Source organism: Fukomys damarensis, unplaced genomic scaffold (genome assembly GCF_012274545.1).
Source record: "Fukomys damarensis isolate Sample0158 unplaced genomic scaffold, DMR_v1.0_HiC HiC_scaffold_16, whole genome shotgun sequence".
In the NCBI taxonomy this organism is placed as follows: domain Eukaryota; kingdom Metazoa; phylum Chordata; class Mammalia; order Rodentia; family Bathyergidae; genus Fukomys; species Fukomys damarensis.
In genome coordinates, this window is record NW_022900928.1 from 25,604,511 (window position 1) to 25,630,419 (window position 25,909).

General features: G+C 43.9%; 1 protein-coding gene across 1 annotated transcript in view; it reads right to left on the bottom strand.

The window, feature by feature from the left end:
* Positions 1-16: 16 nt before the first annotated feature.
* LOC117286258 (short transient receptor potential channel 2) overlaps positions 17-25,909 on the bottom strand; it is a 27,844-nt gene continuing 1,951 nt past the window's right edge. The window contains 12 exon segments of the mRNA XM_033763929.1: positions 17-570; positions 573-665; positions 1,331-1,373; positions 3,772-3,897; positions 4,442-4,612; positions 5,239-5,321; positions 6,416-6,425; positions 8,803-8,971; positions 9,987-10,024; positions 10,026-10,094; positions 10,096-10,114; positions 10,879-11,020. Coding sequence (XP_033619820.1) covers positions 418-570; positions 573-665; positions 1,331-1,373; positions 3,772-3,897; positions 4,442-4,612; positions 5,239-5,321; positions 6,416-6,425; positions 8,803-8,971; positions 9,987-10,024; positions 10,026-10,094; positions 10,096-10,114; positions 10,879-11,020 — 1,116 coding nt within the window. The 3' untranslated portion in view covers positions 17-417.

The window sequence follows — 25,909 nt, forward strand, 5'->3', positions numbered from 1 at the left end:
TTTTTTTTTTTTTTTTTTTTTTGATCACCACAGGATTTTATCTTTCAGGCAGTAGTTTTCATTTGACCGGCCTGTATTCCTTTCAGGATAATGGACATGATGATGTATAACATTCACTGAGGAAAAGACATTCTGGCTAGTGTCCCAAGGCCCTAGAGAGATCACCAGTTCAACCCAGAAGTTCCAAATGTAAAAAAGACAGCGGCCCTTGGGAGAATTGGGTGCTATGGTGACAGAGCCTTGACAACTAGGAAAGGAGAGCAAGCTGGGCCCGGAGGTGCCTTCCGGCAGAGTCCCGAGGGAACGAGTGAGGGAACGAGTGCTGAGTGCTGCGAGGCAGAGCTGGAGGCCTGGCACCATCGGCCCCTTTTGGCTGGGGAGATCCACTCTCCAGTCTTTGTCAGAGGGCGGTCTGGCTCAGGCCGGAAGAACTTCCGCACACAGGCTGGCATGTTCTTCTACTTCGCTCGCTGCAAAGTGCAAGTGGCAGATGGGACTCTGGGCCCAGGAAATGCGTGGTAAACTCTCGGGGGAGAACACCCACTCAACAGATGGGGATGAAGATGGTGAGGGGAGGGAGGCTCTGGGGGAGGCGGGGCAGTCTCTCCACAGGTGGCAGCGAGCAGAGGGAGAATCTGCGGATGTAAACAAAATTGGTTCTGTTCCTAGGACGGATGCCACCCCATGAAGCCTGAAGGGAGAATCTGCTGCCAAAAGGCAGCCATTCTTGCAGGAAATTCACCATGACTGCATATTTTACAGCCAAGAGATAGTTTCATGCATCTGTCAAATATTTATCAAGTGTCTTCTGTGCCTGACAGATGCTGGGAGCTGGGGGATTGGAGTCAATTATGTGGAGTCTAGCGGTGAACATAGCTAGGAACACAAAGAACAGCGATTCAAAGCAGAAGGTGCAAAGTGGGAGAGATTATCTGGGAAGATCAGAGAAGCCTTGGTTTAAAAAATACGCTTAACAGAGTCTTAAAGAGTAAGTTATGAAGGAAATTCTCTCTGACAGGGTTTCAGATCGTTTGGTTTCGTGTTCTCCTGAGGGCAGAGCTCAGCTTCACCAACACAATGTGATCAGACTTGTCCTGAACTGTTTCACTAACAGTACAGTTACAGATGGGGGAATAGCACAGATGCCAGAGGCCAGGAGGCCAAATCCGAATGTTTCTTGACAACATCCAGATCTCCTGTTCCTTCTTCAAGAGGAGTCAAGTGACCACACAGCCACCTCCCAGCTCACCTGCACAAACGGGATACTGTCCCTCTCCTGAATGCCATCGTTTTGGAACTGGGGTCAATGTTCTCTTTGCCTTGCTTTTGCCTTTCTTCTCCTTTTTGACCGACAGTGTGAGTTGGCCAGGGACCTGTGAAAAACAACACTTAACAGCCAGCAGGCTGGGTATAGTGGTGCATGCCTGTAATCCCAGTTCTTGGGAGGCTGAGACAGGAGGATCACTGCAGGTTTGAGGCCAGCCCACGGTACATAGTGAGTTCCAGGCCAGCCTGAACTACATAGGGAGACACTGTCTCAAAAAAAATAACCTCTCCTAAAAGAAACCCCAAAACAAAAACAAAACAACAACCAGCTATTGCTGGGTGTGGGGGCACATGCTTGTAATCCCAGCACTCTTGGAGGCTGAGGCTGGAGGATCCCAAGTTGGAGCTCAAACTGGGCAACTTAGTGAAACAGTGTTTTAAAACAAAAATAGCTCACACACACACACACACACACACACACACACAATGAAGGGCTAAGGATGTGCTTAGGTTCAATCTGGTGCTGCTAAAGAAAAAAAAAAACCTGAAAAACAAAATTGGCTATCAGTGAGAGGTCATATGGGCTGAAGGAGCCTAGAATCAGGGCAAGACGGATGTAGAATGTTAAAATGGTAGTAACCTTGGGTGGGAGTGCTGACTCTCTCACTTGAAATACCAGACTTGAAGGAAGTCATTTAACCTTTGAACATCTCAGAACAGAACCCCTATTACTCTTCTCAGATACTTCATGGGAGATAGTACTGGGGAACTAGGACCTCATGCTCAACCACTGAGGTGCATCTCTAGTCCCTTTTTAAATTTTATTTTGAGATAAGAACTTTACTGAGTTGCCCAGGGTGGCCTCAAACTTGTGATCCTGCTGTTTTAGCCTCCTGAGTAGCTAGAATTACAGGTGTGCACCAATGTGCCCATCTGTTTTCAGTTTTAATTATTTAAAAAATTGAGATACTACATAAATACCACTAAGTTCATCCTTCTAAAGACTGACTTTAGCATATTTATCAGGTTGAGTGACCACAACTAATCCTAGAACATTTATATCACCCTCAAAAGAAACTCCAAAACGTTTTAGCCATCACTCTCCATTTCTCTATCCCTATAGTCCCTGGGAATCACTGATCTCCTTGCTGTCTCTAGGGATTTGTCATCTAGCCTAGACATCCCAATTAAATGGGATCAAATGACACATGGGGGGGGCAGAGGATGCATCTCGGTGGTAGGGCTATTCCCTAGAATGCCCAGTTTCTGGTTTCAATCCTCAGAACTGAGAACAAAAAAACAACAAACCAAGTATATGGCCTTTTGTGATTGATTTCTTTCATTTAGCATAATGTTTTTAAGGTTCATCCACATTAGAGTACGTATTGGTACTGCATTCATTTTTCACGGATGAATAATATTCCATGATATAGATTACTATGTATACCATTACATAGGAATTCATTCATTATGTGATAAACATTTGTTTGCTTTAGATTTCAGGGTATTATGAATAATGGTGTCAAGGTCAGGCACAGTGATGGTACCTGTAGTCCCAGCTTTTGGGGAGGCTATGACAGGAGGCTTATGTGAGCCAAGAAGTTTAAATCCAACCTAGGTATCATAGAGACCCCCTCACCTCAAAAAAACCCAACCCAACCAAAATAAAAATATAAACATAAAAATGAATGCCACGGCTGCATTTGTCTGTTTTTGTATGAAAACCTGTGGGTATATATTAGAGCTAGAATTTTTTATAAAATTATTTAATTATAGCCATCCTAGTGGGTGTGAATACTGTTTCTTTTGTTGTTGTTGTTCTGGGGATTGAACCTTGAGTCTTTGCACTGAGCTACACTCCCAGTCATTTTTTTGTTTTAGTTTGAGATAGGATCTTGCTAAATTGCTAAGTAGCCCAGGCTGGGTTTGAACTTGTGATCCTTTTGTCTTAGCCTCCCAGAGTGCTGAGATACAGGCATGTGCCACCGTATGTGACTTAAATTTTTTTCCTTTCTTTTTCTTTGTGTGTGTGTGTGTGTGTGTGTGCGTGCGTGTGCGTGTGCGCATGTGTGCACTGGGACCTTCCCAGTGAGCTACAACCCCAGTTCTTTTTAATTTTTTAAAAAATTTTTATCTTGAGCATAGCCTACATTGCTAAATTGCCCAGGCTGGACTAGATTTGTGATCCTCCTGCCTCAGCCTCCCACAGTACTGGGATTACAGCCATGTGTCACTATGCATGGCTAAGATTAAAATTTTGACAAAGTCCATGAGGGAACTGTCCTGATTTTGGTTCAGTGGGTTGTCTCCCTGCTTAACCTGAAACCTGATGACACATGGACAAGGGCATTTTCTCCTGCACCCTCACTTCTTAGCTATGAGATCAAGGCCTGGATCCAAGGTAATCCTGCCCTAACTAAAACAAGAGTAGAGGAAGAAGGACTGCTGCAGAGGGGTCCTAAGGTTTGGGGAGGTGTCCTGGGCCTTGCATGTTGACCTGTTCACCTTTGGTCCTGGACTTTTTGCCTCTTCTTTCTGCCCTCATCTTTCTCTGTGTTAGAAATGCTCATTAAGCCTAGCTCATTAACAAAAGGTCTTTGCGTGGAGGTCCCTTCTTTCTTCTTCTTCTTCTCCTCCTTCTCCTCCTCCTCTTCCTCCTCCTCCTCCTCCTTTCTTCTTCTTCTCCTTTTTTTTTTTTTTTGGTACCAGGGATCGAACTCGGGCCCTTGTGCTTGTGAGGCAGGCGGCAGAATCACCGAGCCAAATCCCCGGCCCCAGCCCTTCTTTTAAGAATATTTTTTCTACCTTTTTTGCCGGCTTACTTCTTTCTTACTTTTCCTGGATTCTTAAATCTAGCCATCCTATTATGCTTTGCTTTCAAATACTTGTCACAGTTGCAGTTTTAAGATTACTTTTGGCGATGGGCATGTGTCTCTTCATTAGGGTAGGAACACTGCTATTTCCTGCGGCACACCCAGCACCACACTGAGCCTGGCACATAAGAGACATTCAGTAAACATCTGTCAAATGAACAATAACAAAACCAACAATCACTATTTAGCTAGTTATTCAGAATCTGTGAAACACCTCATAGAACATTTAATATATTTCAAAGTGCTTTTGTCCTGCTAATGCCCAGCCTAGAGTAGATGCCCTGTCCCAAATGGGGCCTCACCTGTACTCTGGCTTACTGGGACCTGGCTCTGTGTGGTTGTTCTTTGGGTTTGCCACACTGGCTGAAGGTGCCTTTCGGGCAGCAGAAAGCACCATGCGGGCTGAATTTCCCAGAGCCCCTGGTTGAAGCTGATTCAGGAAATCCTTGAGCTCTGACATTCCCTTGGTGTTCCTGCAAAGAAACATAGCACTTGGTTGCATTAGGAACGCAGACCCCATTCTGCTTTCCAAGTCAATGGCATTTCACTGAGAAAGTCTGTTTCATGTACAGACAGGGCTATAGGGCCAGAGCAGTGATGGCAAACCTTTTGGAGAACACTTGCCAAACAGCAACCTGAAACCCATTGATTTATTGCAAAGTGCCAATGCTGCAATTAAACCTGAATACTGAAGTTTTGTTTTTATTCTTGGTTTTTTTTTTTGTTTTGTTTTGTTTTGTTTTGTTTTGAGACAGGGTCTCACTGTGTAGTTCAGGCTGGCCTTGAACTCATTATGTAGCCTAGGCTGGCCATGAACTTGAGGCAATCCTCCTGCCTCAGCTTCCCAAGCTCTGGGATTAGATATGTGTGCCATCATGCCTGGCTAATACTGAGGTTTTAGTTTAGAAAAAACAAGTTTACATTGATATCTTTTGTCTTAAAAGAAAAACCCAACATGCATGCTGTAGGTTCACCACCACTGGCCCAGAGTATGTGATTAACTGGGGAACCCAGGTCAGGCTGTGTGCCTGTGAGCATCGCTGTAGCATTTCTCTTCTAGGAGAAAGGTCCAAGATGTCCACTCTTGGCAGTCACGTACTTTGGGAGATCTGGCAAGAATGTCCTCCGGATAGGATTAGCCAGCCAGGGACTAGGACCAGACTCCTGGGCATCAGAGGAGCCCTGAGAAGAAAATAGAAAAGTAAGGAATAGCAAGCCTCACCACCAGGGGTCACTGCCACCTAGGAACTCAGTTTAGTTAACTCATGAATGTATCTGCCCTGACTTGCCCGTGACTTGTCAGCTGGTGTGTGCAGACTGCTGAGTTCCAACAGCTGAGATTCTGTGATGTTGTGTATTTTGTTCCCCAACATGAAGGGTTTTGCCATGATCTTTCAATTCTCCAGGGAGAAAAGAATACACACTATTGGGAAAGACTGGGCCATGAAGCCTGATGTCATGTACAAACTTTTGAAAAATCTCTCTGTATGTGTTATATATTATTAAATTTACACATGTATAAAATTGATGCACATAGGTACAAAACTCAAATTATCTTTGTTTACATACCAATGTGAGAAACAAAGGAGTATGTATTTTTGTATACATACACATAGTTCTACTTCGAAGTATTTGGGGCATTTTATCATTATTTCTGTCTAAATATTATTTAATAATATCATTTAATTTCCATTGTGTTTATTTTGTGAACAATTATGTTTGTGTACAACTAAAAACCTATCAATTTTAGCCATTGCTTTTATTTTATTTTATTTATTTTTTATTTTTTCGGTGTTTTGAGACAGGATCTCACTATGTAGTTGAGACTGACCTGGAACTCACTATGTAGCCCAGGCTGTCTTGAACTCACAGCTATCCTCCTGCCTCAGCCTCCCAAGTGCTGGGATTACAGGCGTGCACCACCACACCTGGCTCTAGCCATTGTTTTTAGCCTTCTGCAAAGGGCATGAGTAGTCTATGAATGTACATGTACACAGAAGCCACATGATTACCGCTACATAGATTTTGTGTACACTGTGATTTTGTCAAAATTCAACCTGCCTGTCACTATTTCCTCTTTATTTTTCCAAATTTCCCTGAAATTAAAATAATCCTTTAGTTTTTAGCTCTGATTCTCTTCCATTACAGATTTTCTCTTTTAACCCCCTGTGGTACTGGGGATGGAAAACAGGGCCTTCACACTGAACTGTATCCCCAGCCCTTTTTCATTTTTTATTTTGAGAGAGGGTCTCACTAAGACACTAAGTTGCCCAAGCCTGATTTGAACTTGTGATCCTCCTGTCTCTATCTCCCAGTGTGCTAAGAGCAGAAGTGTGTCCACCACGCCTGGCTATTACAGATTCTTTTAAAGGTGAATTATCTTTTTGGTAAAGTATAACTTTGGTCTCACTCTGAAAGCTTGAAAAGTATTTTTGTTCTTATTCACTGTTTTAAATTTTAAAATTGTCATTACAATGTCTTATTGGATCTAGTGTTATTCTAATACCAAGGTATAACCCCAGCCCAGAAGCATGAATTTTAGATTGAACGCTACTAGAAAGTGTAACGAGATAGATATGTATAGTTGACTATTTAACAATAAGTGAGATTAATCATTAAACTGAGCTTCTGAACACAGGCTGGAGCCAAGTGGCCTAGATTCAACTCTACTTCCAAGATTTACTAAGCCATGCGCTCTGGGACGCATTAAATTTCTCTGTTTGTTTCCTTGCTAGAAAATTGGTGATCATAATACAGTAACTTTGTTTCATGATGTTAAAAGCCATTATGTTTTGCTGTCATTTAATACACCAATGAGAATGACACATTAGAAAATAAAAAAGCCTGCAACATTTTAGACAATCTTTTTTTTTTTTTTTTTTTTTTTTTTTTAAGCCAAAATTTTTGAGAATCTTTTTTTTTTTTTTTTTTTTTTTTGGTACTGGGGATCAAACTCAGGACCTCGTGCTTTTGAGGCAGGAGGAGGAACCACTGAGCTAAATCCCCGGCCCTAGACAATCTTAATTTATGAACTGAGTGTCATCATCAATGGTTTCTGTGCACCAGCTGTCTCTTGCAGGAATGTTTCTGGACCTCCTGTCCCTACGGTTTCATGAGGCACTGTTGCTATTTAATGTCTTGCTGACATTTTGGCCCTGGAGTTCTTTCTCAATCCCATCATGCCCCAGAAGGATAGAGTAATTTAGATGTCCAAAATGGGAAAGGCAAGAAAGTGCTTATTCATCCTAAAATGAAGGTGACCCCAAGTTCTGGTTTCCTGGAACAGTCCTGTGATATGTCTGTTGCCTTGGTCTAACTATTGATAGCATTCTCTTGCCCTCAAAGTGTCCCATTTGGATGGTAAAATTTTATGTGACTCCACCTACAACTTCCTCTGACAGGTCATTTATGTAATGAACATTTGTACTAAAAGCTGACTTTGTTGTAGGCAATGTGCTAGGTGCCAGGAATGCATTATGGAACGAGACAGGTCCCTTATCTCATAATTTGGTTTTGTTAAACTGTCAGGATCACAGGGCCTGGGATTTAGCTCAGTGCTTCTGCCACCTGCCTCAAAAGCATGAGGTTCAGAGTTCGATCCCCCATACCAAAAAAAGAAAAGCAAATAAAAAAGCCAGGATCACAGAGATCTGGCTCCATTCACATTAGCTCCTACCACTGCGCTATCAGAACTTGGTACTCACCTGCCTCCATGGGTCCCTGTACAGTTTTTGGCTTTCTTGATAATGGAAGAACAAATCACAGCCAAGCTTTGTTTCACCTCAGTGTTCTGGGCCTCTCCTAAGGCTGCACTACAAAAGCATCTAACCACATTCTCCCTGACCTAGTTCTGTTTTCTCTCCCCAGTGCCATTTCTTCTTTTCTCAGTAACCTCAATAGGAGTGACTCTTATGAGGCTTACTTCTGTAAATTATGATTCTTTGGTTGTCAGATGTTTTAAATTTATTGTGTGTGTAGGAAGCAGCATGGTGTAATAATGACAGGAGATCTAATTTCTAGTCCCTTCCTGGCTCTGATTCATTGTGTAACTTCAAATACATAAAAATTTCCCTATCTGAGATGTAAAATGGAGTGGTTAGGATCTTTAAGCATTTTTTAACCTCTATGATTCTGATTCTAACTTTGTGTAGTTGATTACACATTCATATTTGTTTGTAAGAGAATTATGGTGGAAGGAATTAACTTGGAAAGATAAATGGAGATACCAGTGAAAAGAAAACAGCAGAAGAGGAGTCAGAAAAGAAGGAAAAAACAAAAACAAAAAATAAAAAAAAATAAAACTTTCAAAAGCCTGCAAAAGAAAGAAAGAAAGAAAAGGAGTAAGAAGAAAATGTAAGCAGAAGACTTCTTGAGAAAAGGGTAAGGAAACTGCTATAACCATGAGGTCAGAAACTGAGGAGTAGGGTGAGTGGACAGAGGGATGCTATCTTCCAGGCTCATTCACTTGCATCTTCCCCGTGTGAGAAAGGAAAGAGGAGTACTGCACTTGTACCTCTAAGAAAGGGCACCAAGCTCACTAGCGCTTGTATTTGTGTGTGTGTGTGTACACACACACTTGTGTCCCTCAACAAGCACTAGCTTCCTAACCAGAAGCCTGAAAAGCGAAGGAAAACACTAAATCCTTGTCCCCCATAGTACATACTTGGCTCAGCCCAGAGTCAAAGCATCCACCACAGGCTTCTCCGAGGCATCCAGAGAGGAGCGCACCCACAGGAAGGCCAGGCCAAAGGGCTGATGCCATGTGAAGGGCTGAGATAAGGTCAGGCAGAGTCGATCCCATGACTCTCCTGAGGCTGGAGCCAGGAAATCATCTCAAGGAAAAAAGAAAAACTGAAGGAAAGAGGGAAGGACTAATGAAGGGAGAAAGGAAGAGGTCAGTACTGAGGAAAGCAAAGTAATGACAGAGGTGTTAAGAGCAAATGCAGAACTGATAGACTACTAACTAGCCTGTTCCCTCAAAAGATACAACTAAGCCATTGTATTACAGGCACCCAAGTTAGATTGAAATATTACAAGCCGTCAGACAGGGCTAGGCCCTTGAGGGAGCCAGTGGAGAAGATGAGACCATGTGGCTGCAAGTGCATCTATTGGAGGCCAGGACTCAAGATAAAGATGGAATGACCAGGCTTACATGCCTCCCTGAGAGATAAGCAATAACTTGAGATTATACTGTAATTGATGTCACCTGGTCCAGTGAAGTCCAGACAGACACTAGTCACCCAAGTGGGTGACCAGGACATCTGAACCCATCCCTTTCTAAAATTGCTTTTGTAGGGCTGGGGATTTAGCTCAGTGGTTCCAGTGCCTGCTTTGCAAGCGCAAGGACCCAAGTTCGATCCCTGGTACCAAAAAAAAAAAAAAAAGCTTTTGTTCTTCCCGTGTACCCTTGCTACATGACCCACTTCCCTATTAGATCAATATTAGCTAAGGCTATACTTATAATCTTGTTGGCTGATTGTAGTTTGATCCACATTGTACTCACTTTGTGATCTGATATCCACCTCATGATTTTTGCTCTAGAAAACATTCTTAGAGGAGATACCTCAGTGGCATACCACTTTTGGGACCCCCCTGTCTCTCAGGAGCTATTTCTCAATACATCTTTCCTACTGTTCATCTCTGTTGTTCCTGGAATTCATTCTTTGATTTCAGCGGACACAAATTGAGCATACCAAACATCTAGCAGGTTGGGAGTTATATTTGTCTTACATCACTTGCCCAGGTGTCCTCCCACAATCCATACCCAATGGCACTTATACCCCTCTCTAGTACTGCATCTTTTTATCCTTCAGAACTGTCCCTGGCTTCTGCCTTTGCCCTCTTTACCATCTTTAAACATGTGGACCCCTGAGCGGTTCTTCCCGTTTTGAATCAGTGAGGGACATTAGCATAGTTGCAGGCAGCACGGTGACAAAAGGTCTGTCTAGAGACCAGGAAAGCACAGCCACAGTTACCTGGGGACAAAAGGTTGAGAGGACAGGGTGATGGGATGGTTGAAGACAAGGGAAGGAAGAGGGGACAGGAGGGTCATTCCTCTACTTTAGAATTAGATGGAAGCAATAGGTGGAGTTTCCCAGGGAACTAGTAACTGAGATGGAAGGAGACCTCAGCCCACTATGCAAATGTAAAGATTCTCCATGAGCCTCCTATCCTGAAACCTTCCCTAATTAAAGAGACTTGCTGTTTTCTCTGTGCTCAGGCCCTGAAGACGATGCTAAATTCTCTTATGTCCTTGCTAAGGAGCTCACCATCTTTCTGTCCTGAGAAAGCTGAGACTAGTGGTCTTCAAAAGCTACCAGTTCCAGAGAATTCTTTTTTAAAACCCTAACCCTATCAATTCCAAAGAATCGTAAAGTCAACCTTCTCAATCCATAAACTACATACAATTCACCATTCCAGCATCCTCTTGATACTAATATTCAGAAGTATATGCAGATTTTATTTGTTGGCATTTATAATTATGCCAATGTTCTAAGGCTTTACTCAGACCACACAGATCACACACAGCAAAGCAGGCATACTGCATAATGCAAGGAGCAACACTCATCATGGAGTTCTCCAAACCCAAAATGCCCCAAGGGCAAAGGCCACATTTCTCCTTTTCACCCAGGTAGGGCTCAGCCAGAATGAATTGAGACATCTGAGTGAATTGGGTAGAAGGGAACGTCAGTCCCGGGTCTTCCCGCTGAGGCTCCCAGGCCCCAGAGAACTCACTCACCTACATTGATATAGCTAGTGGGCACTGCCCTCTCCAGCTGCAGCTCCACTTTCAGTTGCCCATTCCTGTCCTGAGGGCAGCTGAGCCAAGGCCCCCTCTGACTGTCTGGGTTCAGCAAGTTCTCCACAGGATACTTGGGATCCTAAATAAGATGAGGAGAAAATCAGGAACCTTACTGAGACCAAGGGGGAAAAAAAAGATGTCCATAAATAAGGGATTCTTACAATCTCAAATTTTTTGCAGCATCCTAACATGATGGAAAGACACAGATGAGAATCCACAGGAACACAGGAATCAGGTGCCAAGTGGTTATTATCAAAGGGACTTACCTCATTTACCAGACTACTTTACTTCTTTCTTTTTTTTGAGATAGAATTTTGCCATGTAATTCAGGCTGGCCCTGAATTCACTATGTAGCTGAGGCTGGACTCGAACTTGCAGCAATCTTCCTGGCTTGGCCTCCCAAGTTCTGGGATTACAGGCATGTGCCACCATGCCTGGCTTACTTCACTTAATTCTCATGATGACTCTTAGGTGGTTACTATGACTATTTCTTAGTTAATAGATCAGTAAACTAAAGCTTAGGAAAGTTCTGAAACTTACCCAAGGCCAAACCAAACAACCAACCAAAGCACAATTCCTAGGTCTCCGAAACAAGAGATTTTAATCCTTACTACGCTGATGTCTTCTCATTTATAAGACGTTTGCAAATTAATAGTAATATTGATATAGGAGAAATACAGTTCCCAACCTGTTAGGTGCCAAATGTGCTGAGTCCTTGGTCTCACAACATGAAGGAAGGAAGTGGTGATCCAAAGGAGGAAGATATGAGAGTTTTATTGGAACTAAGGGGAAGAATACTTTCTGGGTTTCCAGGAGGGGGTCCCAAAGAGATGACCATCATGGTCTTTTGTCAGGAGCAAATTATACAGCAAAGTCATACTATGGGTACGATGTGGGTCAAACTACAACCAATCTATATGATTACAAGTATAGACACTTAGGTAATATTGATCAAATAGGGAAATGAGTCACGTAAGGGTACATGGAAAGAACAAATGAATTTTTAGAAAGGGAGAGGCATATGGGCACAGGTGTTCTGGTTACCCGCCTATGTGTCTGATGCCTCTCTGGGTGCGCTGGACCAGCTGGTACCAACTACAGTATAATCTCACACTGCTGTTTACCTCGCAGGCCTGCCCATTGCACCTCCATCCTGAGACCTGGCTCTCTTCAGATTTGTCTCTAACCACAATTCTGATGTCTATTTTTTTGGTGCTGACCTAAGGCCCCAATCCCTCTGATTGAATACTAATTTCTGTCTAACTTAGCTGTCTATAATAATATTGATTTGTTTGATGGTTTCTTGGTACCAGGGATAGAACTTGGGACTTCTGCTTGCAAGGCAGGCAGCGGCACCACTGAGCTAAATCCCCATTCCTATAATAATATAGAGACATGGTCTTCAACCATGTATGTTTCAGCAATAAAACACTTTTTAACTGAAATTTTTTTTCAACAAATAAAAGCACAGCTTTGGTTGTAGAACAGGGTGAGGAAGTAGCTAAAGAAATACTTGTCCCCACCTCCTTTCAAATTCTAGAAGTTGATTGCAATACAGAGTACAGTTTGAAAACCATGATGTTACCCTCACTGGAGGAAAGATAGCCTCTTTAATATATTGTGCTGGAAAAACTGGGTTTAACTTGCCAAAGATTAAAACTAGACCTGTAGCTCTCAACATGCACTAAACTAAAACTTAAATTGATTAAAGATCTAACTATTAAAACAGAAACACTAAACTAGTTGGAAGAGAGGTTAGATAGAATTCTGGAAGACATTGGCATAGGAAAAGGTTTTATGAAAAAAACCTCAGTTGCCCGTGAATTAACACAAACCATCAACAAGTGGGATGTCTTCTTAATAAAAAGCTTCTGCAAAATAATTGCTTCTGAACAGCAAGAGAAACCACCAACAATGTGAAAAGGCAACCCACAATGTGGGAAAAAATTTTCACCAGGAGTTCCTTAGACAAAGGTCTACTATCTAGAATATATAAAGAACTTAAAAGAAATTAGACCTCCCAAATTTAAAGATCCAATACAAAGATGGGTATCTGAAATGAACAGACATTTCTCAGAGAAGTGGAAAAAACAAATAAACATATGAAAAAATGTTCAACATCTGAAAACAACACTGATTCCACCTCATCAAAAGAATTAAAAGAATCATACCATAGCAATATATGTGCACCCACATTCATAGCAGCACATTTTGTGATAGCTAAAACTTGGAAACAGCCCAATTGCCCATCAACTGGAGACTGGATAAAGAAAATGTGTGTGTGTTTTTAAAAAATAAAATGGAGTACTACTCAGCCACAAAGAATAAGCTAAAACTTAAACAGCCCAATTGCCCATCAACTGGAGACTGGATAAAGAAAATGTGTGTGTGTTTTTAAAAAATAAAATGGAGTACTACTCAGCCACAAAGAATAAGAAATTAGAGACATTTATAGTTAAATGGATGCACATTGAGGCCATACTCGAGTGAAATAAATAGGACAAATATGTGTAAATACTGAATAGTTTCTCTGGCGTGAGAAACTGAAAGTGTAAATAAAGACTAAAACATAAAATAGATAATGTGAAATAGTAAGAAAAGGGGCAAAGGGGAATGGAAAGTGAGAGGAGTAGGGGAAAGGAAGGAAGGGAATGGAATTAATATGAGAAAATGAAAAAAATGGAAGCAAAGTCTTTGTAAATAGGGAAGGGTGGAGGGCTTGAAGAGAGGGCAGGGGAATGAGGAAAAAAAATAAGAACCAAGATAGATTATGTAAAGGTGCAAATTCCCAATGATGAGTGTCATTATATTGTATACCTGCAATGTATCAATAAAATTAAATGTGTGTGTGTGTGTGTGTGTGTGTGTGTGTGTGTGTGTGTGTGTGTGAAAGCCATGATGTTAGAAGATAGCAAATATTCTCTAGCATTTTACAAGGCTATGTAGAAAACTGTTCAAGCCAGGCATGGTACTGTACTCCTGTAATCCCAGCACTCTGGGAGACTGAGGCAGGAGGATGGCAAGTTTGAGCTCAGCCTGGGCAACTTGGTGAGACTATAAAAACAAAACAAAACAGGGGCTGGGGATTTAGCTCAGTGCTGCTACCACCTGCCTTGCAAATACAACAGCCTGAGTTCAATCCCCAGTACCAAGCAAAACAAAACAAAATGAAACAAATGGCTTGTGATGTAGCTTAGTGCAAAAGCCCTGGGATTCAATCCCCAGTAGGGCAAGTAAAATTTTTACTTTATTTCATTTAGAATAGAGGATAACATAGTAGTTCCTAAAGTTCCCCTAATAGTTTTTCTGAAATATGTGGTTATGGGTTTGAATTTCATGACTAGGAAGTGATATTATCATTGGCACTCAGGGGCCAGTGAAAGGAACAGTGACTCTCAACAACTAGGCCACACACACCGAGAGGTCCGACTGGAGATTTTATTCAAGGAGTGGGAGCAGAGAGAGAGAGAGAGAAAGAAGTGCAGAAGTATTTATGAGCTAAGTAGGAAGGCCCTCCCATCAGGTTTAGGCGGGCTACTCTTAACCTATCACGGGCTATGTTATGTGCTGATGTGGTCTTAAGGAAAAGCAAACTTAAGACAATGGTTTTAGGGGTAGAAGAACCTGGAAGTCCAGCCCAAAATGGCAGTGTCACAAAATACTTTAACATGATCAAGTCCCTAACATTCCCCCCTCTTTGGTGTTAGATGAGAAATGGCAGCCAGTGCAGATCATATGCCAGGGAAGGGGGAGACGTGTTTGTCTTCTGTAACTACTTCCTGCTGAGTCTGGAGCAATGATACTCTTGGGGGGCGGGCATGAAGTCTGGTCGGCTGTGCTGCTCTCGAGCAGAGGTGAACTGATGGTAGCAATAATATTCCCATTGAAGTCATCTGTAAGGTTTTATAAGAAGAGTCCAAACACACAAATTTATCAATGAGGGAGGAGAGATGGGCAGAATGTAGTTGGTTTAGAGCCCGCACCGCATTTCCCAGCGTGGTCTCACATGGGTCCTGACTAAATTTTGGCAGAAATCACAGATGCTGCCTTGAAACATTTCTCTGAGATACCAAAGTAGAGGGTGGCCCTCAATATCAACCTGGAAGGCTAGGGTGAAAATAAGGGGTATATGGAATGTCCCACCTTTTTTCTGGATGGGGTCTTCTAGAGTATATCCCTTGGGTAGGGTGGGTTGGTGACAAAACAAGTGAACCAAGAGGGGAACGCCGGATCCTGATGGGAACCAAGGGGTGCTCATGTGGCCAATAGGGTCTTATGGAAGCAACTATAGCTCCTTGACATGATTCTGATGGGTTAGAAAGGTAGGTGGAGGGGTTGAAGGAATATCCGAAGAAATCTTGATGTATCTCACAATACCAAGGAAGTAGGGTTGTTTGGCCTTATTTTTGCATTGGGCCTCTGAGATCAGGGAGGAGTGCTTTTTGCACAGTATACGCAACCTTGGGGGTGATATGAAAGATGGGCAATTAATTGGAGATCAATCATACGGAGTGAGTGCCGTAGCTATGCAATTAAAAAGGCTTGGGCCATGGGCTGTGGGGCAGAATGGGTGGCCTGAATCCATTTTAGTCAGGGGGAAGCTCTAGAAAACTAGATTGGTGCAGACTATCTTCAGTGATAATTATTATTAAGAGGAAAGTGAAGGCCTCAATCTCTGTTGTTGTAAAGTGGCAGAGTCCCCTGAAGCCAAGCTCTGGAGCCCCAACTGGTTACCTGTAGCACCGGGCAAGGGTAGGGGACAAACCAAGGTAGATCAAGTAGGAGATCCTCCAGGAACTGTCTGAATCCAGCAGAGTCTGGATCAGGCTTGGGTGGTGAGAGGTGGCTGCCATATGAAGGTGGTCTCGTTAGGGCCTTGTGCTCATAACACCAGCTGATGGGCCGTTTGTCGGGAGACCTGGGCAGAAAGTTGGCTGACCTGGGCCTGGATATAACGGAAAACACAGGGAGCAATAGCTAATAGAAGAAAGAGTGTTATTAGGAGGGCAATAAAGGGGAGTAAAGATGAAAATAGAGGATTATCGAACCACTTTAATGTCCATCCCTCATTTTGATGCTCCTCATGGCGGCGCCTGATTTCTTCCTGAAGCTCCTAAATCTTTTGTGTTACTACCCCTGATTGGTTGACATAGAAGAAGCAATTTTCCTGGAGTGTGAGGCAGAGGCCTTCCTTCTCTGCCGACAACAGATCAAGGCCCCGCCTGTTTTGCAGGACCACATCGGCTAGGGAGTTGACCTGTTGGAGTATCAGGATTGCTTCTGACAGTTTATTTATGTCGTGCTCATGTTGTTCCTGAATTTGCATCTTGGTGAGTGCTGAGTGTGTTATTCCCGCCGTTCCCATAGCTATGCCCCTCATGATACCCATGATAGCTAATAGAGGAAAGATGGCCACTTGGAGCGCCCTCTTATGGTGAGGCATAGCTACTTCATATACGGGGATGGGGACAGGTTCGTTCCCAGGAATCACGTAACAATCGAGAACCAAAAGGACAGGGGTACATATGAAGCCAGGCACGGAGCCATTATATAAGAAGGTTCCACATAAGAATGTTCCACTGACTGTCCCATTGATCTGAGTTCCAGTCATGCTTTTGCAATATTGGGGAGCCGAATTTGGGCCTGTGAAGTTATAGCAAGACGAGGTTGAAAAATTACTCGGGAGGGTGACATTTTGTTTTATTAATTTGGCTTGTTCTTGGGAGACTGAATTTGGGATGAACGGTCTGTGGGGAATGAGGAATTATCTGTGGAGTCATTGAAAGAAGTCCCCTAAGGCTTAGGCCTATCCAACATCCCTGAATACAATGGGTGGAGTTTGAAATCCAGGAGAAGGTCCTTTACAGGGATTCAAAGACCCATAGGTCAGGTCAGGTGTTAAATCAATTTGAGTGTGAACCTTTTTGATTGCATCATTTAGTTGATTGAGTTCAAAGGAAACATTAGTCATGACCTTGACTACGGGGGGTGGGTGATAATTTGAGGCATCCAGGTGCGCAAGTGATAACAAATTCTGAACCTGGATCCCAGCCTGAGACATGGAGCCTGAGGCCCCACATCCTTCTGGACCACCACATAGGGTCAGTGGGGTTTTTGACTGTGATGTTGAATTTATAGGGCAGGGGATCAGTGAGGGACGTAGAGGATAGACGTGTTTATCTGATGATTTCCATGGGGCTATGGTCTCACAGCCCCAAGAGGCACAGTGGTATTGGCTGTGTGAGTGGCAGTGTGCAGGGCCAGTGGCAGGACATAGGTAGATTTGGAAGGGATGACGGAAATTGGCTGTAGGCCATTCTGAGGTTTTACAGGAATTCGATGGGTTTAGGTCAAAGAATTGACATAAGGTAACCTGTAAAGTAACATTTAGGGATCCTATCTGGGTCTGAAGGAGGGCCGAGCGAAGCTGGGAGCCAGTCAAAGTACATGATGAAAGTTCATTGGCTTGGGTAGGGCTTAGCAGGGAAAACAGGAGCAAAAAAAGAAACATTATCTGCAACAATTAAGGATGGAAAAGAGTGAAATCACCAGATAATAGATCAATACAAGTAAGCACCTGGAGGTGAAATTATAATCGGGAGGGGCCACGGTGGCCAACCTGATTCCCAAAATAAAACCCAATAGAAGTATCATGCAAAAACTAAACAGATCTAGAAAAGACAGGGTGACAAAGGCTTCACAATATCCCATGGGAGTGCTCAGGTTTTCCAACCGGAGGTTTTGGCAGGCTTGGCCCTTTATCGGAAAACTCTTCTGTGACCCTCATGAGCTTTATCTTGAGAGGTCCCATAGGGGTTGCAGAGTGGGATGGAGAAGAACCTGTTGGAGCGATCGGAGAGGAAGAGGTAGACAGGGGTTTGACACGGGAACAATGAAACCAACCATGGAGGGACTTTAGTTTGACTGCGGTCGGTTGGAGTGGACAAGATCACATAAACAGCCCTTGGAACTTAGGCTTGAGGGGATCCCTCTGCTCATGAGGCGGGGACAAGAGGACCTGGTCTCCAGGATGATATGTGGATGGGAGGGTAGACACCAGGCAAGGTAACAATGAATCAGCGTGCTGTCTGTCATATCTGAGCTGGCATATGGGCGAGTAAAAAGACCAACAAGATAGAGGGTAGAGGGGAGGGTTGAGAATCCAGTCCGGGTGGTAACAAGGGACACCTGAACATCAATTCAAATGGGGAAGTTTGAAGGGGGGCCTTAGGTAGAGACCTCAACCTTAATAGAGCAGAGGTAAAAGAGTAACCCAATCCATATGAAGCTGTAGGATTAACTTAGTAAGGACTGACTTAATGGACCTATTGGTACACTCTGCCTTTCCGGATGATTGGGGATGGAATGGAATATGAAAGTGCCAGGAAATTCCCATTAACTTGGCAAGACCCTGGGTCACCTGAGAGGAGAACTCGGGTCCGTTATCAGATTGGAAAGAAGTGGGAAGTTCGAACCTAGGCATGAGCTCTTTGAAAATCAAAAGAGAGACAGTGAGGGCACGTTTGTTTGAAGTAGGGAAGGCTTCAACCATCCAGAAAAAGTATCTATCAGCACCAATAAGTATTTGTACCTCTTTACCTTGGGCATGTGGATGAAATCAATTTACCAAATCCATACCTGGTAACATATCTCTAGCCTGATGCGTGGGGAAGGGGGCAGGTCTTGAGAGAGGATTGGACCTTTGACATATTAGACAGGTGGAAGAAAGACTTTTGGAGAAACGATCTGTCAGAGGGAGAAAGAGTGATTATAGGTTCCAGAAAGGCCAAAAGAGTCTTAGAGCCAGGATGGAAAAGCTTATGTAGATAGATAAGCTGATCCCTAGTTAAGGTAAAGGTCTGAGCAGGAGTTTTTGGATCATCAGAAGAATCTGTCAAAGTCAGGGGCAACATAAAATCAGGGTTTGGGACAGCCTCTGAATTTAAGGCAGCTTTTCTTGGCACCTGATCAGCCCTATTATTCACCATAGTTATCTCTGATGAACCTGATTGATGGGCCTTAAATGGAGAATCCCTATTGCTGATGGTAGCCTAGAGGCCTGTAGAAGCTCTGTGATGAATCTAGAATTTTGGATGCAACTGCACTTTGTGGAACAAAATCCTCTTTCACGCCAGATTGCTGCATGTGAGAGGAGAATATGAAAGGCATACTTGGAGTCTGTACAGATTGTAAGCCGCTTACCTGAGGCCAAGACAAAGGCCCAAGTGAGGGCAATGAGCTCTGCCTGTTGGTTGGTTGTTTGTGTGGGTAAGGATCCTTGTTCTATAACCTCAGAGTGGGAGACTATGGCATATCCTGCCTTTTTTTTATCTTATCTTTGATAAAAGAACTGCCATCTGTAAACCAGACCAAATCAGAGGAGGGGAGGGGGCCTTCTAGAATACAAGACTCATGGGGCAGGAGGTTGTCAAGGTTCTCTAGGCATTCATGGATGGGGCATCTTGTTTAGGAGTTGGCAACAGAGAAGAGGGATTAAGGACAGCACAAAGCTGAAAAGTCAATGTAGAAGCACCATCTGAAGGGACAGAACTCTATATGGGGGGAGATGTTGCAGATATTTATAATTTAGTAAGTCTGAGATAGAATGCTGGGAGAGAACCATGGTGAGGGATCCATAAGTGAGTTTTTTTGATTCCTGAACTAAGAGAGATGTAGCAGCTAGGCTTCACAAGCAGGGGCCCACCTCTGACAGTGGGATCTAGCCACTTAGATAAGTAGGCCACGGGTGCAAATGTGGGTCCTAACTGATGGACCAGGGCCCCAAGTGCAAATCCCTTATTTTCTGACACATAAAGATGAAAGGGACGTGACAGATCAGGCAGGTGTAAGGCAGGGGCCTCTAGGAGGCTGGACTTAAGATGAACAAAGGGTGTGGTTATGGAAATATTGATAGGCTCACGGGGATCTCCTTTAGTGGCCTCATAAAGGGGGGCTGCCAGCAGGGAATAATTGGGAATCCAGGATCTAAGATATCCAGCCATACCAAAAAAGGAAAGCTCTTTTTTGGTGGTGGGGGTCGGAACGTCTCAAACCATTTTCTATCTACTATAATAGACTTAAAACCAGGTGTTAGAGATATCCCCAAATAGGTGACCCATTGTTTGAAGAGTTGGACCTTGGTTGGGGAAACTCGATATCCTCTCTTGGAAATGAAATTTAGAAGCATGTATCTTGTTGGAGCATAATAAATGAAGGAGCACAAAGGAGGAGGTCATCTACATATTGGATACATCGTGAACCTTGAAATTGGAGAAGGGATAAATCTTGGGCTAGAATTTGACCAAACAGGTGGGGACTGTCCCTGAAACCCTGGGGCAATACAGTCCAGGTTAATTGAGTAGATATATTAGAGAAGGGAATCAGTCCAGGTAAATGCAAAAATGTCTTGGGAATCTCTATGTAAGGGGATCGAAAAGAAAGCATCTTTGAGATCTAGAACAGAAAAATGGGTAGCATTAGACGGGATTGAGGACAGGAGGGTGTAGGGATTGGGCACAACAGGGTGAATGGGGACAGTGGCAGAATTGATGATTTGGAGGTCTTGAACCAGTTGATGTGTTCCATTAGATTTTTTTACTGCCAAGATGGGGGTATTGAATGGAGAGTTGGTGGGTCTCAGAAACCCTTTTTGTAATAGGCTATTTATGATGGGAGCTAATCCCTCTAGGCTTGCATGAGGGAGGGGATATTATGCCTGATTTGGAAATCATGAGGGATCTTTGAGGAGGACCTTAACCGGTGGGTATTTGGCCACTGAAGGAGATTGAACATCCCACACCTGGGGGTCTACAAGGGAGGGACTAATCGGCCATTTGGATGTGGAGACTGGAGGTTCAACAGCTTGGGATAATGAAAGACAAAAGGAAGACATTGGAGTGCTGGAAGGGCTTGGCATAGATTAATAAATGAATGCCCCAATTTGGGATAAAATGTCACGACCCAATAAGGGAATGGGACAGGATGGGAGTACTAGGAAGGAATAAAGAAATGAAAAATCACCAATTGTGCATGACAGTAGAGGAGTCTGTCGAGGGTGTTGCTTTTGACCTTCTACCCCAACCATAGAGGTCTGAGACAGGGAGGTAGGTCCCCAATATTCTCTCAATGCAGAAAAGCTGGCACCAGTGTCTAATAGGAAAACAATAGTCCTACCGCCACAATCAAGGTCACCTCTGGGCTCCTGGACGGTGATCCACATTGTGCCAGTTGTGCCAGGGCCTCTTCATAGCCCCTTAGCTGCCACCAGACCTATCAGGTCATCGCTCAGGGGAGTGGTGGGGCCTGTGGCCCAATGGTGGGTGGATGCCAAGGGGCAGCCGAAACCCCAGTGTCTCCTCTGTTGGCCCTTAGGGCAAGGCTTTGTGGGTGCCTTGGGATTTGGGCAATTGCTGACCCAGTGTCCTTCTTGGTTGCACCATAAACTGGGTCTTCCCGGTGTGTGGGAGAGTCCCGAAAGATCTCTTTCCTTGAGCCTGGCAGGATTGAAAGCTTGTGCCAATAACGTACTTTTTGGTGATCTTGAGATCATCACAGCCATGATAAACTTTGAATGCTGCAGCCAGAACTTCTGCAGGGAGAGTCAAAGGTCCCCTCTCGAGTTTTTTTAGTTTGAGTCTAATGTCAGGGTAGCTGTGAGAAAAGAAATGCATCATAATCAATCTCGGGCCTTCGACAGACTCAGGGTCAGGTCTGGTGTGTTGGTGGAGTCCATCAGTCAGCCTTTGTAAAAAGGCAGACAGATCTTCATTTTTATCTTGCATAATTTCATTGAGCCTCTCATAATTTACAGACTTCATGGTGGCTCTGTGGAGCCCATGAAGGAGACAATTGATATCCTGTTTCGAGCTTCAATTCCCGCCTCGGTGTTGTAGTCCCATTCTGGGTCTTGTTCTGGGACCGCGAGAACATCTACCAGATGGTGATTATTTGTTAAGTGTTCCTGATCTGCATGAGCAAGGGCCTGATCCAGCACTCTTTTTCCTTCTTCAGGAGTCAAAGCATTGGTAAGGACAACAAAAAGATCATGATAGGTTAGTTGATAAGACTGTGTCAGGAGTTGAAACTGTTTTACAAAGGTTGGATCGGCAATGAAAGATCCAAGTCTGGCTTGGATGAGGGCGAGTCCAGTCATGGGGAAGAGGGTATGAACACGGAAGATACCCTCAACCCCTGCACTTCCTTCGCACAAGGGCGCCATCGTGCGGCTCATATGGGACTTGGAATGGGTGAGAGGTGGGGTTGGAGCATGGGGTGGAGAGATAGGAGGGGTTGAGGAAATGGGAGGAGTAGGAGATCTAGGAGGAGAGGAGTCAGACAGGGTAGGGGGAGGAGTGGGTTGGTTTCATGGGGCTGGATATGGGGGAGGGTCATCAGCTGGATCCAGCTGGCCTGAATAATTAAGAGAAAGGGAAGTGGCGGGACCAAGGGCTACTTGACGTGTGGAGAGAGGCGATAGATGAAGAGGTGATAAGAGAAGAGGTGGTCTCTGGGCGATGGAACAAAGAGAGGGCTGGTTGCTAAGAAAATCCCTGGACATATGGAATCTCCGACCATTTTCCTTGATGCTCACAAAAGTTATATAGGTCTTGAATTAAACGTGGTTCAAGGGAGCTGTTAGGCGGCCAGATGTTTTGATTGTCCAATTGATATTGGGGCCAAATTTGAGTGGATAAGCGAACTAGCCACTTGGGTTTTAGATCAAGGTCCTCCAAATTCCTGAGTAAGCATCCCAAAGGAGAGTCTACAGGTATGGAAGAGGCAGAGCCCATGACCACCAGGACAGGAGGTTATCAGAAGTCCAGACATCTCTGAGAGTTCTGATGAGGCCCCCTTTTCTAGACCCAGTCTAGAAGGTGGAACTCAATCTTTCTGCAGAGAAATTTCTCATGCAGGAAGTGAGTTTTAAAGTGGAAAGCCTCTCTACTCCTTCAAGGTGTCCTGAGCAAGGGCAGAGAAGGCCCGGTTGAGTCCTGGACTTCAACCTAACAAACCAGAGGTTTGCAGTGAAGGATGAAGGGCCTGACGCCAGGCCACGTCCGACGTGGATGTCCTCGTGTAGGTCTGGGACCCTGGGATCTCCCGCTACCTGAAAGACGTCTCAGAAGTGGGGGACTTACCCAATATCTGGTGCAGGCCTGAAAATAGGTGGATCCGTGTTGGCTGCGAGAATGGCACCAAGGAAGGTGGTTGTGGACATCAGGTGGGGCTGAGTTGGGGCATCTTGGTATCTCGGTTTTGGGTCCCCAGTTATGTTAACCTGTGAGCCCGGCAATCCCGGATCCCACTTCTGACACCAATGAAAGGGAACAGCGACGACGCTAAACAACTAGGCCACACATACCAAGAGGTCTGACTGGAGATTTTATTCAAGGAGTGGGAGCAGAGAGAGAGAGAGAGAGAGAGAGAGAGAGAGAAAGGAAGTGCAGAGGTATTTATGAGCCAATTAGGAAGGCTCTCCCATCAGGTTTAGGCGGGCCACTCTTAACCTATCACAGGCTATGTTATGTGCTAATGTGGTCTTAAGGAAAAGGAAACTTTAAGACAATGGTTTTAGGGGTACAAGAACCTGGAAGTCCAGCCCAAAATGGCGGTGTCACAAAACACTTTAACATGATCAATTCCCTAACAGCTAGGGATGCTCTACATCCCACCATGCAAATGATACTGCTGCAATGAACATATCCCCCCAAAGTCCAATGGCACCCCTTGAGAAAGACCAAGGTAAGAGAAGGGGAAGAGAGAAGAGGAGGGGGTAAATGGATGCAGCAATGACAGCAGAGAAAAGGGTGGAAGGTCTCTAAGAATCGTTATGGTGGATCAACCCTGGGCCTAGGGTGCAGGACCAAACAAAGGAGGAATTACCAAAACTTTCAGGAAGAAGGCTGAGATCACTCTTGAGGTGGCTGTGATATCCTCACAGGTCAGAGATGACCCTACAGGTTCTTAGCTCTCAAAGACAGGGACCAAACTATCCTTCTGGGTCCCTTGTAAAGATTCTGGGCGTAGGGACTTGCTAGCTCCCTTTATACTATGGGTAGAATCCTGAGGGTACTTCTTTCTTTACCTTCAACTCCTAGGAACACTTTTTCTGGGCTTCATCCATTGCCCTGGGATCAACCCAAAGGCAAGGGATGTTTTTCCTTTAGATTTTGGATCCTCAGAGAAGACACAGGGTCCCTTCTACAAGGCTGAGAGTTTCTAGGATTCAATCCCCAGTAGGGCAAGTATAACTTTGGACTTGCAGCCAAGTCTCATACTTTTTTTCACACCCAATAGTCATCATGAAAAAACTCATGCCTGTGGACGTATATACCTGAGAGGAAAACGATACCATGTGGCTGATCTTCACAGGAGCCATGACAGGCCTACCACCTACCCCAAATGTAAGACAAAATGCTTTCTTCCAAATTTCTTCTGTCATAACTTTGGCACAGCCTATGTTTTGATCTTATTAGTTTACAGAAGAACAAAAGTCCTCACATCATTCCTGAAAAAGAAAACAAACAAAAACAAACTACTCATAGGCTGGCCATGGTAGCTCATGCCTGTAATACCAGCTCTTGGGAGGCTGAAGCAGGAGGATTGGCTTGAGTTTGAGACCAGCCTAGGCTACAAAGAGAGTTCAACTGCATAGTGAGATACCCTCTCAAAGCAAAAGAAAATAAACTATTTATAACTGTTCCTCTGATAATAGGAGTTATTTGTAATTGTTGGCCTTTCTCTTCTTCCTCTCCTTCCCTTCCCTTTCCTTCCTTCCTTCCTTCCCTTGCCTTTCCCTTTGTTCTTTCCTTCTTTCCTATGGAAGTGCGGATCAAACCCATGACCTCAATCATGAAGCACAATAAGCAATGAGCTACATCCCTAACCTCCAGACCATTACTGATGACTACCACGGGCCTCATGGGTGTGATAGGCAGGGAACAGATCTGCAGCACCTAACTCCAGCGAATGTGAATCAAGTGGAATCTAACCTCAAAGCAACAGAGCAGCAAGTATAAATATACTAATATGTTAATGTTGGATTTGTATGTAGTTAAGCTCCCAAGAGCATAAACTATACCTTAAATCATTCATCTTTAGATCCTGAGAGCCTAGCACACAGTATGGAGGGGCAGTAAATATTTAAATATATGATACAAGTTTTTTGTTCTGTTCAGTGAATCATTCAAAATTAATTTTTAATTAGGTTATTTATTACAAATCTTGCATGACCTACTGATGTAAGCAAATTCCTTGCTAACTGGCAGTACTTAAATATTAATGGAGCCTGGCCCCTCAAAGCATCTGAGACAGAGTGGTTTAATCTGGCTCACAGTGTTGGGGCATTCAGTCTGTGGAGCTGGCTCCAAGGCACAAATACCACAGTGGAGGAGCGTGGTGGAGCAAAGAGCGCTTCGAGGATGCAGAGCAAGAGAGTGATGCCAAAGAGGAAGGGGGAAGGGATGAGACAAAGACCTCAATTCCACACTTCTGTGACCCACCCAGGCACACTCAGAAGTGTGCTCCACCAATGCCCTGGGCGGATTCCAAAGTCAGGCAACGCCCCCCCCATGTATAGGCAAATATTTTAAAATCTGAAAAAACCAAAATCTGAAACTCTTCTGGCTCTAGATAGTTCAGATAAGGGATATTCCACCTGCATATGTTTGTCATTCGATGTGAAAAATTCTACCATCTCTCATCACCAACATCAGATGTCTGATTTAGCCAGTCCCCGAACCACATACTTGGCTTTAGGACTCTATAAATAGTGTTAATTGTAGATACTTAATTTAGTTAATATCTTGGGGAATTGTGTAGTAGGTACCAGCATTGTATTAGGTGCTGGATACACAGTGGTGAATGCATACATAACCGTTTGCATCAAGTTCATTATCTATTGAGTTGCTTATAGTTCGCAAAGGATTAAATTCTTTCAGCATTTTTTTTTTTTTTTTTTTTTTTTTTT